The 17,918-nt window shown below is 37.1% G+C and overlaps 1 protein-coding gene and 12 non-coding genes across 18 annotated transcripts in view; 1 reads left to right on the top strand and 12 right to left on the bottom strand.

Annotated features, from left to right (window-relative positions):
* The window catches only part of LOC123311988 (probable G-protein coupled receptor 158), a 50,089-nt gene that overhangs the window by 10,541 nt on the left and 21,630 nt on the right, over positions 1–17,918 (top strand). For 5 of the 6 annotated variants that reach the window (XM_044896145.1, XM_044896149.1, XM_044896150.1 and 2 more), the window contains 5 exons: positions 5,299–5,501; positions 5,647–6,021; positions 7,873–8,033; positions 12,173–12,338; positions 12,648–12,716. In XM_044896145.1, coding sequence (XP_044752080.1) covers positions 5,343–5,501; positions 5,647–6,021; positions 7,873–8,033; positions 12,173–12,338; positions 12,648–12,716 — 930 coding nt within the window. In that variant the 5' untranslated portion in view covers positions 5,299–5,342. The remainder of the gene's footprint in view (positions 1–5,298; positions 5,502–5,646; positions 6,022–7,872; positions 8,034–12,172; positions 12,339–12,647; positions 12,717–17,918) is intronic. The other variant, XM_044896148.1, reaches the window with a different exon arrangement.
* Positions 2,581–2,737, bottom strand: Trnay-gua. The gene is made up of 2 exons: positions 2,701–2,737; positions 2,581–2,616 (listed from the first exon to the last, which is right to left on the bottom strand). It is a non-coding gene; the product is annotated as a tRNA-Tyr (tRNA).
* Positions 2,822–2,915, bottom strand: Trnay-gua. Its single transcript has 2 exons — positions 2,879–2,915; positions 2,822–2,857 (listed from the first exon to the last, which is right to left on the bottom strand). It is a non-coding gene; the product is annotated as a tRNA-Tyr (tRNA).
* Positions 3,000–3,093, bottom strand: Trnay-gua. The gene is made up of 2 exons: positions 3,057–3,093; positions 3,000–3,035 (listed from the first exon to the last, which is right to left on the bottom strand). It is a non-coding gene; the product is annotated as a tRNA-Tyr (tRNA).
* Positions 3,178–3,271, bottom strand: Trnay-gua. The gene is made up of 2 exons: positions 3,235–3,271; positions 3,178–3,213 (listed from the first exon to the last, which is right to left on the bottom strand). It is a non-coding gene; the product is annotated as a tRNA-Tyr (tRNA).
* Trnay-gua lies at positions 3,356–3,449 on the bottom strand. Its single transcript has 2 exons — positions 3,413–3,449; positions 3,356–3,391 (listed from the first exon to the last, which is right to left on the bottom strand). It is a non-coding gene; the product is annotated as a tRNA-Tyr (tRNA).
* On the bottom strand, positions 3,534–3,627 carry Trnay-gua. The gene is made up of 2 exons: positions 3,591–3,627; positions 3,534–3,569 (listed from the first exon to the last, which is right to left on the bottom strand). It is a non-coding gene; the product is annotated as a tRNA-Tyr (tRNA).
* Positions 3,712–3,805, bottom strand: Trnay-gua. Its single transcript has 2 exons — positions 3,769–3,805; positions 3,712–3,747 (listed from the first exon to the last, which is right to left on the bottom strand). It is a non-coding gene; the product is annotated as a tRNA-Tyr (tRNA).
* On the bottom strand, positions 3,890–3,983 carry Trnay-gua. Its single transcript has 2 exons — positions 3,947–3,983; positions 3,890–3,925 (listed from the first exon to the last, which is right to left on the bottom strand). It is a non-coding gene; the product is annotated as a tRNA-Tyr (tRNA).
* On the bottom strand, positions 4,068–4,161 carry Trnay-gua. Its single transcript has 2 exons — positions 4,125–4,161; positions 4,068–4,103 (listed from the first exon to the last, which is right to left on the bottom strand). It is a non-coding gene; the product is annotated as a tRNA-Tyr (tRNA).
* Trnay-gua lies at positions 4,246–4,339 on the bottom strand. The gene is made up of 2 exons: positions 4,303–4,339; positions 4,246–4,281 (listed from the first exon to the last, which is right to left on the bottom strand). It is a non-coding gene; the product is annotated as a tRNA-Tyr (tRNA).
* On the bottom strand, positions 4,424–4,517 carry Trnay-gua. Its single transcript has 2 exons — positions 4,481–4,517; positions 4,424–4,459 (listed from the first exon to the last, which is right to left on the bottom strand). It is a non-coding gene; the product is annotated as a tRNA-Tyr (tRNA).
* Positions 4,602–4,695, bottom strand: Trnay-gua. The gene is made up of 2 exons: positions 4,659–4,695; positions 4,602–4,637 (listed from the first exon to the last, which is right to left on the bottom strand). It is a non-coding gene; the product is annotated as a tRNA-Tyr (tRNA).

A 17,918-nucleotide genomic window follows, 5' to 3' on the forward strand; every position in this document is an offset into this window, starting at 1 on the left:
ATTTTCCTTGAAAATCATTTGTGATACTGATGTAGAAACAGAGCAAAAAACAAAGCATTGCAGTTTTAGTGATAGTATAATCCTTCAAATATGCAGAGAATCATCCTGTCATATGTTTCTTCATCATGAAATACGAAATTGAACAATAAACTTCAAATTCAACAGTTGTTGACAGAGTGTAGCAAACTTGTGAAACAATCAGTCCAACGTTTGGGTTATTTTCATCACAGCCGTATATCAAGAGCGTGTTTCTCCTTTTCTGATTTCCAAATGGATAACGTATTCATAAGCTAACGCGAGCACTCAACCCTAAGAAGGCAAATTTGCATTCCTGCTCAAAAGCCTGTTATGTCCGGCTTGGACTCGAAACTGAAGGATCCTAAAACGGGCATCGTAGTAGTGGAGAGCATTCAGTTTAAATATAGTAAATGTTAAGGCCTTTAACATAAAGACGAGATCTTGATTCGAACATGCTCAAAATTCCTGAATGAAACTTCAGATCAGGATATGTGTAAATTTTTGATCTGAAATAACACTTGTCTATTAAAAATTTACGATAGGAACAATTTTCCTTTTTTATAAGACGTCGAATTCTGTCTTTTCTTTCCAGATTACGAATGTAACAGGTCCAGGTCACATAAAAAATCTCATCATTTATTCCGTAGCCCATAAAAATCAGTTGCAACTGCGTCTTCATTGTCCTTCGCACGACTAGTGAAATATACATCTGATCCCACTGAAATACTCCACTTTCCTCTGCCTTGAAATCACGCTTCACTAGATTGCCTGATTGAGCCTCCGGAAAACAAAGGCTCTTTGTTCTTCCCCAACCAGGGCTGTTGGGAAACTCTGGGGAAAATGTTCAACCTCTGAATTTCATGTAAACGAGTGGGGGAAGAATGGGGAGGTCCAGTATGGTTGGGTCAGGAATCGCGAAAGCCAATTTAGATGGTGAAAATGATATCTTGCCACTGTTGTCCATCACAGGATGGAAACATCGGGCAACGATCGGAAATACCAACATTTTACCAGCTGGAATAATAACGGACGGTTTGTGTATTCTAGAGTTTTTGGGGAACTGGAGTTGATGAGTGTTTTTCTAGTTGAGCGCAATTTTTGTAAAAAAACTAGTATGGATAGTTTATCAGTTCTAGTCTCTCCACATTTCAGAAATACATACATTCTTACAATTATTTTTTATGTATCGATAACGATTTTTGACGTGTTTGAACCATATACTTATACATGCAGCATCAAAAAACCTGTAAAGCCCTCTACTATTTCTAAACTCTTCGCTAAAAACTGGAAATTCTTGACTGTCTTACATTCACACCTGTACAGCATGAAGAATCTCTGTGCCAGTGGCATACTGATGAAGAATAATACCTTGAAAATCCAACTTGCCCAAGTATTATAATATCGAAATTTCAACTAGTCAAACTCAGGCCATTTTCAAACTGCCCCACTTATTTGCTGCTGAGTTTATATTTGTTTTCTCAATATATCAATTCAAACTTTAAAAAATTTATCTATCATGAATAATTCCTGATATGTAATTCTCTCCACATATGATGGAACTCTGGAACCCTTTTATCCTCATGAAGTATTGAAGTAATTTTTCCACGAGATTTAATGTTATAGAGAAGATGGAATTGGGATAGCATAACCAAGTATATGTTGAGTGCATCATTTCATAAAAATCCTGAATGTCTGATGGAAATATGCATTCCTGACAGGCGCCGTAGGATACCCACTTCATGGATGGAAAAATTTGCATTATCGTCTGACTAGATTGTTCGGTGGTAACGAATTTTGTCGTTTATATATCCATTCTGTGTACCTGGTGAAATAAATTTATAAGAATAATCAACTACACCTCATTATTCAATCGACATGTACCAAAAAATCAAGTATTTCGTGAGATTGAGGATTACACTCAATCCCATTCTAAGTGAAGTATGAAATATCGGTTTGCTTGTGATTCCATCTCATCTGAACGATTTTATGAAAGCAGCCACAGATTTTCAATCAAAAATTATGTTTAAGACATATACTGGTTCGACGAAAATTTTATTTTTAGGAACCTCGAACCTCGCCAATAATGTAATCAAACCCTGTTTGTTGAGAACTCTCAACGACTCAGTTTTAATTGAAAACCTTACAAGCATCTCTTCGAGTTGACGCAAGCAAATTAACAATTTTCAATTCGATTCAACGTTTTTATGGTTCATTTATTTGGATTCTCGGAAAGGAAAGTTGTTAGATCAATCATTTTATATAATAGGCCTTTGATCCAAACTTTTTCGAACTCCTTCTGTGTCAATTTGGTATCATGACGGTGTTTTTGCATTTATTATATAACTATTGAAGTTTGTGATGGTCATAGTGAGGATTCTTGAGATTTGGAGGACAGTGTTGTATGTTTTTTAATCCGAATTGGAAATTATCTTTCATTTCATCTACAGACCACCGCTTTACCAACTGACCTTTCGAAGGTTGATGATTAAACTTATTATCTTACCATATAAAGTATTGAGTGGTTCATTCTTAGATATACTCAATCCAGAATCAAAAAATTGATCCTTCGAGCCGGATTTGAACCAGCGACCTATGGATACCTAAGTTAAAGTCAATCCTCTACAGTCCACCAAGTCAAGTCAAAAATAGTTTATTGAATGTTCATGTGTACAATTCTACAATCTACAGTCCACCGCTCTACCAACTGAGCTATCGAAGGTTGATGATTAAACTTATTATCTTACCATTTGAAGTATTGAGTGTTTCATTCTTAAATATATTCAATCGAGTATCAAAAGATTGATCCTTCGAGCCGGATTTGAACCAGCGACCTATGGATACCTACGTTAAAGTCAATCCTCTACAGTCCACCGCTCTACCAACTGAGCTATCGAAGGTTGATGATTGAACTTATTCTCTTACCATATAAAGTATTGAGTGGTTCATTCTTAGATATATACAATCGAGTATCAAAAGATTGATCCTTCGAGCCGGATTTGAACCAGCGACCTATGGATACCTACGTTAAAGTCAATCCTCTACAGTCCACCGCTCTACCAACTGAGCTATCGAAGGTTGATGATTAAGATTATGATCTTACTATATAAAGTATTGAGTGGTTCATTCTAAGATATATTCAATCGAGAATCAAAAGATTGATCCTTCGAGCCGGATTTGAACCAGCGACCTATGGATACCTACGTTGAGGTCAATCCTCTACAGTCCACCGCTCTACCAACTGAGCTATCGAAGGTTGATGATTAAACTTATTATCTTACCATATAAAGTATTGAGTGGTTCATTCTTAGATATATACAATCGAGTATCAAAAGATTGATCCTTCGAGCCGGATTTGAACCAGCGACCTATGGATACCTACGTTAAAGTCAATCCTCTACAGTCCACCGCTCTACCAACTGAGCTATCGAAGGTTGATGATTAAACATATTATCTTACCATATAAAGTATTCATTGGTTCATTCTAAGATATATTCAATCGAGAATCAAAAGATTGATCCTTCGAGCCGGATTTGAACCAGCGACCTATGGATACCTAAGTTAAAGTCAATCCTCTACAGTCCACCGCTCTACCAACTGAGCTATCGAAGGTTGATGATTAAACTTATTATCTTACCATATAAAGTTTTGAGTGGTTCAATCTTTGATATATTCAATCGAGAATCAAAAGATTGATCCTTCGAGCCGGATTTGAACCAGCGACCTACGGATACCTAAGTTAAAGTCAATCCTCTACAGTCCACCGCTCTACCAACTGAGCTATCGAAGGTTGATGACTAAACTTATTATATTACCATATAAAGTATTGAGTGGTTCATTCTTAGATATATTCAATCGAGAATCCAAATATTGATCCTTCGAGCCGGATTTGAACCAACGACCTATGGATACCTACGTTAAAGTCAATCCTCTACAGTCCACCGCTCTACCAACTGAGCTATCGAAGGTTGATGATTAAACATATTATCTTACCATATAAAGTATTCATTGGTTCATTCTAAGATATATTCAATCGAGAAGCAAAATATTGATCCTTCGAGCCGGATTTGAACCAGCGACCTATGGATACCTAAGTTAAAGTCAATCCTCTACAGTCCACCGCTCTACCAACTGAGCTATCGAAGGTTGATGATTAAACTTATAATCTTACCATATAAAGTTTCGAGTGGTTCATTCTTTGATATATTCGATCGAGAATCAAAAGATTGATCCTTCGAGCCGGATTTGAACCAGCGACCTATGGATACCTAAGTTAAAGTCAACCCTCTACAGTCCACCGCTCTACCAACTGAGCTATCGAAGGTTGATGATTAAACACATTATCTTACCATATAAAGTATTCATTGGTTCATTCTAAGATATATTCAATCGAGAATCAAAAGATTGATCCTTCGAGCCGGATTTGAACCAGCGACCTATGGATACCTACGTTAAAGTCAATCCTCTACAGTCCACCGCTCTACCAACTGAGCTATCGAAGGTTGATGATTAAACTCATTATCTTACCATATAAAGTATTCAGCGGTTCATTCTAAGATATATACAATCGAGAATCAAAAGATTGATCCTTCGAGCCGGATTTGAACCAGCGACCTATGGATACCTACGTTAAAGTCAATCCTCTACAGTCCACCGCTCTACCAACTGAGCTATCGAAGGTTGATATTTTCTTAACATTCTTCAATTCACAAGTCTCTCGATATTTATATTCAGTAAAATTTACTTTCACTCGCATCCAAACCAAACGAGACCGAGAGATTTCATGCGGAGATATTAATCAACGTATCGCATTAAGTTCATTCGCATCTTAGGCAAGTTCGACCCGAATTTATATCTGTCGTAGTTACGAAAAACAGGTTTTTAATGACCGATTTCTGAGTATTGTTGAAAACACGAATCAATAATTTTCCAAAAGTCGATTGAAAATGGATACCTACTCTGCAAAGGTCAGTTAATCCCTAAAATTATGAAACAAACTCCATCGCACCTGGGTGTAGTAATTAAACTGTATTATACTCAATGAAATATTAAGTTCAACCAACTATAATGATGAAAGCTTTCAAGCCAGGATATTATTCGAATATTAGAAGTTTCCGTGCTTCAAAGCCTGGATCTTTTCAATGTTTATATAATCTTAGACCGAGCAGGATTATGACAATATAATATACATATATTTCAAGTGAAAATGTAGCACTTTCGAAAGTACTATTCTCTGTATGATGATGAATAACTATTAGTGAACCAATTCTTTTATTTTTTCAGGTTCCTCATAGAGGCCATGTCGTTCTACTTCGAATAATGACGTTATGAACGAAGCCCTACTATTCCTCCTTCTTCTCTTGAATCCTGCCTTCACAACATCCACTAGAAATGACACTTGTCAGATTAAGTTCGTCTCCAGACAGACCCCGTCATCCGGACTGACTTTCGATGCATCGCAAGTAACCTACGAGATCTATCATAAGGTGAGAAAAATCAGTCAAAATTTGAAGTTTCTCAGCTTACTAGACGCAGTATATTGCAAATCATCCAGCCTATATGCTGATAAAGAAATTCACTCAATTGTACTTATGCATTTCCAAATCCAAAGCTCCCTAATCATTTTTTCAGGTTGTGAACAACAATTTATTCAAATTCGCCAACATCTCACGGGACATCATAACCCGAAGAAAAGAAGTCGTCGGTGTCATAATAACCAAAACGAAAGAGTATAACTTGGCCTTGAACATCTCGGGGAGGCTCAAGGTCTTCCCCAATCGAACCTCGGAAACCGAAGGCTTCTGGAGAAGCTTCTCTGAGAGCAAAACAGGTTGGACCCCACTTTTCATGGACTGTTACTTCTTCCGGAGCCAGTGGTTTTACGGGTACGTCTTGAAAACGTCAGATATCAGCATTGGACTATTCGTGAGGGTTATCCTGAATCCCTGTGATGAGAGCCTGGAAGGAATCCTGCCAAAGCATAGATGTCACAATGAGTCGACCACGGTAAGCGATCGCATCTTCGATAATCATACACTGCGCAAAAAATTAACGCACAGTCTGAAAATCTCAATTTTAATGAAAGTTAACTCTACATTGACTTTATAACTTATTTTTTATGTTCTCTCGGGAAGGTTTTGAACGAAACAAGACACATTAAATGGAAGAAAAATTCAGAATTTCACCGAATCTTATGTGAAAGAAGAGAAATGAACAATTTTCAAAATACTGAAATGCTGATAAGTGATTTAATACTTGGTATTTCCACCCCTTGCGTTAATCACAGCTCGGCAACGACGATTCATACTCAAAATGAATGATCTTAAAATGTTCTGATCTATTCCTTCACAGATTTCTCCGAGTTGGAATCCTAAGTCATTAAGAGTAGCTGGATGATTTTCTGAACTTCTCAGCCTTCTATTGAGGTTGTCCCAAACCTGCTCAATCGGATTGAGATCTGGACTTCTTGCTGGCCATTCCATTCGAGAGACTTCAACCTCTTCAAGGTACTCCTGAACGATGCGCGCACGATGGGGTCTGGCATTATCGTCCATAAAAATGAAATTTTCACCAATGTATGGGGCAAATAGCACTACATGCTCTTCAAGAATGTTTCTTATATACTCATCAGTATTCATAGCTCCATTGTCAACGACCACTAGGTCTGTGCGAGCAGTCGAAGATATTCCACCCCATACCATAATCGATCCTCCCCCGAAACCAGTAGTATTCAGGAAATTGCACTGAGCATATCTTTCATGTGTACGTCTGTATACAAGGGAACGTCGATCACAATGGTGGAGGCAGAATCTAGACTCATCTGTGAAGAGAACTCTTTCCCAATCGGCCTCTTCCCAATGGATATGCTCTCTCGCAAAATCCAAACGCGCCCTTCGATGGGCTGGGGTAAGAGCTGGGCCTCTTGCCGCGACACGGGGCCTTAAATCATATTCTCTGAGGCCTGAGGCGATTTCTTATTGTCTGAGTGCTAATTTGCACCTAATGAGTTTGTTCAAACTGAATTTGAAGGAGGCGAGCGGTTGCCAACCGTTTTCTCAACGAAGAAACTCTCAAGTAACGTTCTTGAATGGCAGTTGTTACCCGTGGTCTACCCTGTCCTGCTCTTCGGACATTCATACCTGTCTTCCTGAATCGCTGCAACATTCTGGACACACTTGTATGGGAAACTCCAAACCTTTCTGCAATTCTTGTGTATTTCCACCCTTCTTCTCGCAAAACTACCGCTTGGGCACATTCCTCTTGGGTCAAATTGCGTGTTTCGCGTTGCATAGCGATCGAGTGTAGAAAATCAAACGAAAGAAAAACTATTGATCACTAGAATTGATCGAGAGCAACTGATTTTAGAATGGAGCCAATACATTCAAAATCTGATAATATCATCTTTCTTTATTCCTGCTGGGAAAAAACATCTGTATTGAAAAAAACCGTTGAAAGTGGATAACATATGCATGCATAATTCTGATAAAAATAATTATCATTGAGAACACCTTCAGTTGTAGAATAAATTTGAGATTTCCATAATGTGCGTTAATTTTTTGCGCAGTGTATATTTCATACATAGGCAGAACAAATCTAAAAATGAGTCCAGAAATATCAGCAACTTTACCACAAAACGATGCTTCGTTTATGTTGTATTCTTCAAGACCTCCATATTCTGAATTTTCCTTCTTTCCTAAGGAATACAACCTGTTGCTTCATCCTTCAATTTCACTCCCGGAAAAGATACAGATAATTCATTTTCCGCTGTGTCTTCCCCGGGAAGCAAACCTCGATTTCAATCAAAGTAGACACAGTTTTCTCACGGACACAAATTCGTTAAATCTCCTTCGTTTTCAGTGTGAACCAATTCCGAGCGAGGAAGAGCAAGAGGGGGAAGAGGGCTACAGATGCATTTGTCGCCCAGGCTACTTCAATCCTCAGCCTACGAATCAGAGCTGGAGAGAATTCAGAAATGCTGATGTCGACAGAGAAGTGGCTGATTCGATAGATCCTTTGCGGTGAGTGTAAAGTCGATGTAGAATAGTGGAATCCAACTGAGATGGTGAAAATGTTGTTAGCTATCTGAGGTAGTCAAAAGGGTCACTTTTAACTCAATTAGTTTAATATAATCTGGAATCTTTCATTTTCTTTAGAAAACCCCTTTTTTCCAATGCAAACACTACCATTTTCATCTCAATACTTGCAGACACAATTTGTCTTGAAATTAATTGTATTATTCAGTTGTGAATATCATTTTGGACCCTAGTCTTTCGTTGGTTTCATCCTGCATCCTCAAAAGAACCTACAATTTCACGAATTATCAGAGAGGTGGGTGGTGCTTCAAAACAGGTCAATAGATCTATATCCTCTCGTATTTTTCGAGTTCCTTCTCCCAATATTTCCATACCTAAAGCACCAAACTCTTTGGAAACTCATCCCTCCTCCAGTTGAGTGCGATCCAATCCCACTGCACATCCACAACATCAAATCAAATAGGCGATATCGAGGATTCATATTTACCCACAACTCGCATTGAAATTTGCCAACTTTCGTAAATACGTTGTGCAAATAAACCAAACAGTATCGGCTCCGTTTGAAACTTGGGTCTTCATGCTTGCTGCAAACCAATTATGGTCCGAAATTCACTGGAAGGTTCTGTGAAAGCCACCCCCCCTCAAACAGCAATTAACGTAAGGTAGGAAGGTGAGCCACAACTCGTTGACAAAGTGAAATCCAGCTGCAGAATATAGCGGATGGCAGTTAGCTTCGAGTTAACGTATTGATTCCTAGTTCGGAACTGAATTGATTGCTGGGGATTCTATAGGGATATCGTATTTCGCTAATTGCTATCGAATTATCTGGATCCTTTGTGTAGGTGCAACATCAAAGAATTTCTCGTAATTCTTGCCGTTTATTGAAACCGATTTGCTATCATCAGATTAGATTTAGAGTAGTCGTTTTCTTTCAGCTTCTGAGCAAATTTTATATTTTACTGACGATCCAAGAAATTTGTTAGTTCTTCAGAAGAACTAACAGAACTGCTTTTTGAGGTACAATACGATGTTGAGTTATCAACCTGACACACGCTGAATATACAGGGTGTCTGTAAACAAATGAGAAGGACTTATACTTCATTCAAATTTATTTTAGCAGTCGGTTGGCCATGAAATAATTTTCTCAAGTTTTTGTAACTAGAACGAAGTTAGGTTGGCACTCATGAAATGTCGTTAATGTCATAACGCCGTTGCCAAAACTAATATCAATTTTTATTACGAAAATGCCGAAAGTGATTGAAAAAAGAGACAGGGTTTCAGGAAGTGCTATTTAGAATTCTGGTCCGCTCATTCAAATAGTCATACCCTGATATTCTAAAATCCACAATACGTCAGACGGTAGCGAACATATTCAATGTAAGAGAATTTATATGATGTTTCATCTGAATCTAAACGACATATATTTCAGCTGGATATTTCCACAATCAGAAGGATTGTGAATGAAGAGGATGATAAAGAATTTCCTTCTATTGGGAGACCCAAAAAAGTGGTGGCATTTGAGAATTTTATGTTTGAGTGAATTAATGAGAAAAGTTTACTTTCGATTTTCGATAAATGTCATCGGAGAATAAGTTCTCTAAAATGGATTTTTCTATTTTTCATTTGACTTGTCCTATACAATGTAAATGTCTTAAGGTACTAATAAATACCTATAATTATTATTATTACATCAATGTATTAAGATGAATAGCTACAAATACGCGCAAGTTGCCCTGTTACTTGTTTATTCATGTGAAATTTTTGTTCAAAGGTGAAGTTCATCTTAACTTGAAACTTCCTTCAATTCCTTTTACTTCCATTGATGCAAGATGATTTTTGTTGAAGAATTTAACATTCTTGTAATTATCTGTTAATTGCTTCGGGAGATACCCATTCCCAACCACTGCATCAAATGCTTTTCATCTTCGAGTTATTATTTTTGAAATCTACAAATGATGTAAGCCAAAGAAGATAACGAACATTAACTCTCCTCAAGCTAGTACATATTATGATATACTGATCTCTTGTATTTTCCATGCAAATAACTGGATTTGGTATGCCTTCAATCAGTTTGTATAAACTTCAATTACATATTTTCCGAAGAGATTCGACATTGTGATAAAATACGTAATAACAGAAACTTTTACGTAGAACGGGCAACATAGCGTTGATTTAAAACCCAAAAATGTTTTGACAAGCTTCATAACCCCACATTTTCGTACTATACCGAGTGAAATGTGTCAAATTTCCATGGCCAACCGACTGCTAAAATAAAAGTGAATGAAGTATAGGTAGATGATTCCTCGATGAAAATAAGCAGGGGTAGTTCCTATAATTTTTTTTTCGAAATCGGTCTCCCTTCCAAGATACAGCCTTTGGAAGGCGATGACGAGTAACATCTACTTAGTGCTTCATATTATGTATAGTTTTATGACTCAGTGTTTTTTAGAACCCTTGAAAAAAATCAAAAACTGTCATCGTCTTCCAGAGGCTGTATTTTGAGAGGGAGGTCGATTTCAAAAACAAATTATAGGAACTACCCCTGCTTATTTCCATCGAGGAATCATCTCTCTGAGTCCTTCACATTTGTTTACAGACACCCTGTATTTTACTTGAAGTGCAGTTATCAGATTTTTTTTTCTAAAGTTTTCTTTCGGAAAACGAGCGAATGTACCAAATTTAAATTCTCTATTCGAAATATTCGTGTCTCAAAATGAAATAAGCGAGAGTGTAAAATTTTAGGGGTGCAATAATTTTCTTTCGTGCTTGATTCCGAAAGTTCATCTGATACTTGAGTTAATTTATTGCGCTTAAAAATTTTCTTCAACTACCTTCAATTAATTCTTAATATCTCCCTCCTTCAAGATTCCCCATCACATTGTTCATTCTTCTGGTTCTCAAATTTTATGGCCCGAGTTACAATAAGGGCGGGAATATTACTCCATAAAACTCATTTACGGGGTCGTTATTTCTCACCGATTTCACCACATCAAATTCCTTCGGGATTCTCACATAATATCCATAGAAACTAAGAGAGATGAAATTGTTATATAGGTACGTCTGCGGAAAATCCTATTTCACGCGCAACTGGAGTGAATTTTGAATGACCGATGAAAGATCGTCTCAAATTTGAAACGATTTTTCTCAATATAAATTTGATTCTAGTCGTTTTTTAAACATCTGTATACCTTGTGGTGAACTCCATTTTCAGTTGAGTCAGTTATCCTGTAAAGAACCACGTCGATTGAGACTAACTTTTACTTCCCAGTTTTCATCTGCAAGAACCAAACTTAATCCAATTTTTGCCGACTCGCTGGAATTTTTCTATCGGGGGATCTGCAGTGCGATCTCCCCAACGAGGTTCCTGACATTCTAATTATGTTTGTGTCCCCATCCTCCTTCTCTCAAACGAGTTGAAAAAGACCCGTAAACTTCTAAAACATGCGTTTAACTTTGGCGTTCACGTTATCAACTTTCCACGGCTTGTGATCGATCCGAAGTTTTTCTTCAAAGGAGGTATTGTTAAGTTATAAAAAAGAACGGCTTCTGATTGTTCTTTCCACTTGAATACTTTGCAACAATATTCCTTCGAATTCAAGCTAGTGGACATTTCATTTCGAAGGAAGTTTTCCAATTTATTTTCCATAGAGCAATTGTCCTTAAAGAGTTTTAAGGTTTCATTAAATTTGAGACATTAACCAATATATTTTATCATTTTTATCAGGTATCTCTGGTATCAAATAAGTAAAAACAATCAAAGTAAGAATTTTGGCTTCCAGATTGGAATTCGTGTAAACTCTAATTATTGATCATTCATTAAAGATTCCTGGATTTGATCTTACATCTTACATTGTATGAAATTGTACTATATCAGGTAAAAAGTATCGACTGTCTGCTTATACTCAGATTGGGGGTTTTGACTGCAATCCCAAATAACCCCCAATCTGATTGTACTATATCTTCAGATCTTGGGTTTAATTCATGTCTGCACCGATAGATTTCACTGAAATCTGACCTTAAGTGCCTTCAAGTGAGTCGCTGCAAACAGGCATAAGTCACATAGTCGAAAAAAATGCCTAAGAAGCTTTCAAGTATTCATGAATATATTAAACCTTTTGTTCCAGCAGATGCATACAGCAACAGTCTTCACTAACGTGTAATGTAACGAATGGACCATGTTTAGTATCTGCCGATGTTTTCCTGAAAACCATCATTTTTTCCATCCACTTAGGCTGCATGGCGATTACTGTTATCCTTGGTATATTAGTCTTCAAACATCGAAAAGCGAAAGTGAGTATTTTTACATATTTTTAGGTTAAAATCACATCAAGTTGAAGGGAATTTTTCGCGAAAAATCTACTGGTGATGCTCGCTTTGTCAAATTTTCGATTAATTCGCTCCAGCCAGTGTTTTATGAAACATATCATTAAAAGTTCATTGTGATGGCGCAGTTTCATTCTCGACTCCGCCAAACATCGTTTTCACCCTGAAAATCCACATGCAAACGAGTTTCTTCATAACGATGAATGCGACTGTCATAACTCACACTTCAGAGGCGATTTTATATTCATATTACATTTCGTATCATTCTCTTTTCAGGCAATTTCGACTGGTATGTGGACCATATTAGAGATCATCCTGCTTGGGGCCTGCATTTTGTATTCAACTGTGAGTATTGAGATAACGAAGAAAGTTATATTGAATAATTTTTCGCGAAACGCATTTCTTGAATGAGAGAACCAATGAAAATGACAGACACAATGATATGACCTTTGTTTTTCTTACAAAACCGTATAATGAAATAGTTAACACATTTATTATCCAAGATATATCGACTCAGTTATAAGATTTTCACTATGATGACAACCTCGACCAAGGAAATATAAGATAGTCAAATAGGTCAAGTTATTTCCATTTATCGATTCATACGTCAAAAACGAGGGATGATACACAAAAATTTCGAGTTACCAGATGTTGAGAAGTATTTTTTCCCATATCTAACGATTTTCACTTGTCAATAAGGGTGAATAATTCAAACATGAATTGCATCGACTTACCATCGGTGGGTTTGTTTGAAAGGATAATATTTGAAGAAGCGGTAGATCGATATTTAACTTGTAATTACGAGAGGCTAAACATGGCTCAATTGACAGAGCGGGACGAATTGTTTTAACTGGGTTAAGTTTGCTCAAGTTGCGTTTTGTTGACCGATTTGGACAGGAATATCAACCTTCGTCAAAACACAATGAACACTGTTCGATTAATATTTGTCAATTATGTGATTTGAAGCGCAAATTATAGCTGATACTCGATATTGCTCTTAGTTGGAAAGTTTTACCTACGACTCTACAGCAAATTTAGCATAAGGACCATAAGCTACCATAAAAAATGTTGTTTCTTGCTGACTTTGTGTGGGGTGCGCCAATAAACCTGAATATCAAGTCAATGCAAAATCATTTTGAATAATAAGGCATATATTCATGATGAATAATAAGAAAAATAAGAAGAATTGCTGCAAAACTCAATCATCATTGTTTCCACATCTTGTAGTTACTTGATGCAGTTTTTGGCAGAAATTATCGTGGCTTATCTATTCATGACATGATTAATGATTCCTTATGAAGGGCGCAATAGGAAAATGTGTAGCATTTTTATTTCTAACGACAGAAAATTCATGCATGCCATTAACGCAGAATAGGCTCCAAAATGTACCAAAATTTTATCAATGAATCATAGGCATGCAAACGTCGTGGATGCTCTGCTCTTTGGCTATTTTTCTTCCTTATCATTGGCCAGGCCACCTTCCCATATTGAATGAAAGGAACATTAAATTATTTTTTATGTAACTCCCAATGAATCCAACAGTTTCATATCAAACTTTGACACAGCTTGATCAAATGCAATCTCCTTCGATCATCGATTGACCGAGCTTATTTCCATGTTTGCCAACTGCACACTGACACACACAGGGGATCTATATTCCTCTTGAAACAATCAGATTCAAAATAGCAACCAGCGGCATACATCCTTCTATCAAGTTTATACCAATTAACATTCCAAATCCCGAAATATTCAAATGTAATATACCAACGTTCCGGTCATAACAAAGGAACCCCTATTTTCCGGTTTCATTTCAACCTAATAAGCTTAGGCTTGCCTGGAAATGTATATTGTATTCAGTGTAATTTGAAACACATCAAACGCTCTACGTTGCAGGATTATAACTGAACAATTGGAATGCGGAATGTATGTTTGTCATCCGAAGTGAGGCTCCAAAACATTGTATGCTTAAAAAGATTAATATAGTTGGAAATGGGCACCATCAACAGCTCTGATCATTTAGATTTACAGCATTTCTGCTCTAAATACTTGTGTATCCAACAATGAACAAATATTTGGTCTATATTTCTTGGAGATTCCACACAAACATTTTTCAAAGTTTCTCTTTGGGTAAGAATATTTTTTTTTTTTTTTTGATGTAGCAGGGGGAAAATCTGCAAGACAGACGAACCACCCTCATCTCCTGAGGGGGAACAGTGTGGGGTTTCTCACTCTCCTGAGCTCGAGACCCACTAAAAACCCTACTGCTTCTTGAATTTTGGTTCCGGGCATTTGCCTATAAACCGTTCATCTCTTGATCGGTTTTCTTCTCGCACACTATCGTGCTGGGATTTATGTGTTTATCCTCTATTGGATTAACACTTTATTGAATTTTTTCAATAAGTTTCTGTTGTTATTTTAATCTCTTTTTAATTGATCTCTTGGTCTCCTTCGGTAAATTCGCATTCTCCTTTTGTCTTCCTCTAGGTCGTAGTCCACTAGTCTCCTGAGTTCTTGATTCGGATGGTTTTTCGCTGTTTCGAATAATTTCTCTGCTTTTCTGTTCATGAATTCCGTTATGGTTTCCCATTTCAGGTCCTTATAAATCTGTCTATTCCTGACAAACCAAGGTGCATCTATTGCACATCGTAGCAGCTTGTTTTCAGTGGCCTGAATTCTTTTGATATGGCTCTTTGCCGCGAAACCCCAGGCAACTGATCCATAGGTCAGTTGAGGCCTAGCAACGGCTTTGATTATCTTAAGTTTTGTCTCTTTCGACATGTGGCTTCTTCTTCCTATCAGAGGATAGAGTCTATTCATCGCTGCTTTCGTTTTGTCGATTACTTGTTTGATATGACTTTTCCAAGTAAGTCCTTTGTCAAGCGTTATTCCTAAATATTTGGCTTCATTTTTCCAGTCGATTTCTTCGCCGTCAACATCCAGTTTCGTTGTGGGTCGCAGTCTTCTCTTCTGTAGTAATATTGCTTGGCTCTTTTGTCCATTGAGCTTGATTTTCCACTTTATGCACCAGTCATTTGTTTCGTCAATCGACTCTTGTAGAACTCGTTCTATTATTTCAGGGTTTCGGTGTCGAGTTGCTATGCCTGTGTCGTCAGCATATAACGTTAGCATGGTTCTTGGATTTTTCGGAATATCGTGGATGTATATGTTGTACAGAAGTGGCCCAAGTACTGATCCTTGGGGTACTCCAGCCTCTATATCTCTTGTTGAGGAGCATTCTCCTCCCACGGGTAAGAATAACTTCTTCTGTTCTAACTGTATCCCTTTTTTCGAATTACGTATTCATCCTATCCAATAACGCCAACCTTAAGCGTAAATTTCATTAATGTACATCCCCACAATTCGCAGTTTACGTTTACAGTCGCAAATAACACAGCAAAATGGGGATATAATTTGGAGGAGAGCAAAATTATCATCATTCCAGTATCCTGCAATAATAGGTGGAAGGAGCAGTGACAGTAATCTCGTAAAATCTGATTTATTCAAACAGCGGATTAAATTTTTGAATTTATCGCTAGCCATTTGGGCGAATATGAGATGACCTAAGCGAAAAAGTAATCCAAATGGTATGAGGGTTGATATTTTTCATGGTGGGTGGAAAAACCCTCTTCGATTCTTTTTTGGATGAATAAACTACAAAAAACGTATCACGCAGAAAAGTACACAAAAGTATCGATTTTTTTTTAAATATTTTATACCCCTTCGCTAACGAGTCGAACATTATAAAATAAATTTTCAAATGCTTCACGAAAATTAAGTTTCCCGATTCGGCACTATTATGTTTAATTTTTTTTTATCGGAAACCTATGTCACCCTGAACGGAGAAAGGAAGTCTGTATACTCTTATTTCAAATGTAAACATCATTTAGACAATTTGCAGAAATTACAAACCGACGCGAACTCAATGTAAACTCTTTCATATGAATTATTATGTGACGTAGATATTCTTTAAAGCCCAAATCGACGTCCTGATTAAATAATTCATGAATTGCACGGGTATTTTCGCTGAGGGAGGGATACAGAACCTGCCCTGCTCCATCGATGAACCTCTTCAATGAAATGTTCACCTCTTTTGAAGCTTCCAATACAATTTTTCATGGTCCTTTACGAAGGATATTGATCGCCAACGGTATTAAGCATACTCTGGGGAATCTGCTTATATTCGACGGTGTCTTGTTACTTCAATTTTAAGATTTTCACATTTCGTTCAACATCCCTTAATTCAAACAGCATTTCGTAGATCTGGTTCTGTATTTGGATGCAAATCTTCACTGTAACACTTCTAATAAGTTGCTATGTGATAACAATAAACAGCTCGTAAATACTTGATATGTTCTCTTCCTGTTTTTCACTAATTTATTGAGAACATCCCTCTCAATTTGATGTTAACGTTGTTCAAAAACAAGTTAGTGAAAATTCGATTTTTCATTGCGTTGAAGCGTTTGTTCCTATTGATCCTCTTCACTCTTCACTGAAGAAGAAATCATTATTATGTGCATTTCTGCATCAATATCCTTTTTCGATATCTCAAGGAAGGGTCTCTGAAATGAAGAATTCAACAATGGATTCCCCAGCCCCCCTTCATCGCAAGCCCATGCACAATGATTTCTCGATGCGGAAACTTCCTTCGATAAAAACCCGATTACCGTGGAAAAGCGACATCTGTATTGTAAGGGGTAATTCCTCCCCACAATTTCTCAGATGAGAAATGAAGTTGGAAAAGTTTTGATAGGAACACCCTTTCCTCTACTCCCAAGTTTCTGAGATTGGGTTCTCCACGGTAAGCTTTTGTTCGAGTGTTTTATGGACTTTCTAATTTACGGCCACCTCGATTCTGTGCCGTTGTCATAACTATCTCATTGTTGATAGAAATCGAATTGGACTTTAACAAATATTGTTTCGGTTGCTGTTGCTGGGAAAGTTGAGCGATCTAATTGAAACTGCGTAACAGAGGGGCGTGGAAATTTGGGGCTTAGGAAACACCTAGAGAGGAAACGATGGTGTGAAAATATTCTTGAACCAACCTTCATATGAATTCCTAGAAGAGAAAGTTCGAAAAGATGAAAATTGCTATAGTGTATTCACTTTTATTTTAGCAGTCGGTTGGCCTTAGAAATTCGACACATTTCACTCTGTATAGTACGAAAATGTGGGGTTATGACGCTTGTCAAAACATTTTTGGGTTTTATCAACGCTATGTTGCCCATTCTACGTGAAAGTTTCTGTTTTCACGAATTTTATCACAATGTCGAATCTCTTCAGAAAATATGTGACGAACATAATTGAAGTTTATACAAACTGATTGAAGGCATACCAAATCCATTTATTTGCATGGAAAATACAAGAGATCAGTATAATATCATAATATGCACTAGCTTGAGGAGAGTTAATGTTCGTTATCTTCTTTGGCTAAAGTTTGAATACATCAATACTGAATACATCAGTTGTAGATTAAAAAAATATTAACCCGAAGATGAAATGCATATGATGCAGTGGTTAGGAATGGGGATCTCCCGAAGGAAATAACAG

Source organism: Coccinella septempunctata, chromosome 4, assembly GCF_907165205.1.
Source record: "Coccinella septempunctata chromosome 4, icCocSept1.1, whole genome shotgun sequence".
Classification (NCBI taxonomy): Eukaryota; Metazoa; Arthropoda; class Insecta; order Coleoptera; family Coccinellidae; genus Coccinella; species Coccinella septempunctata.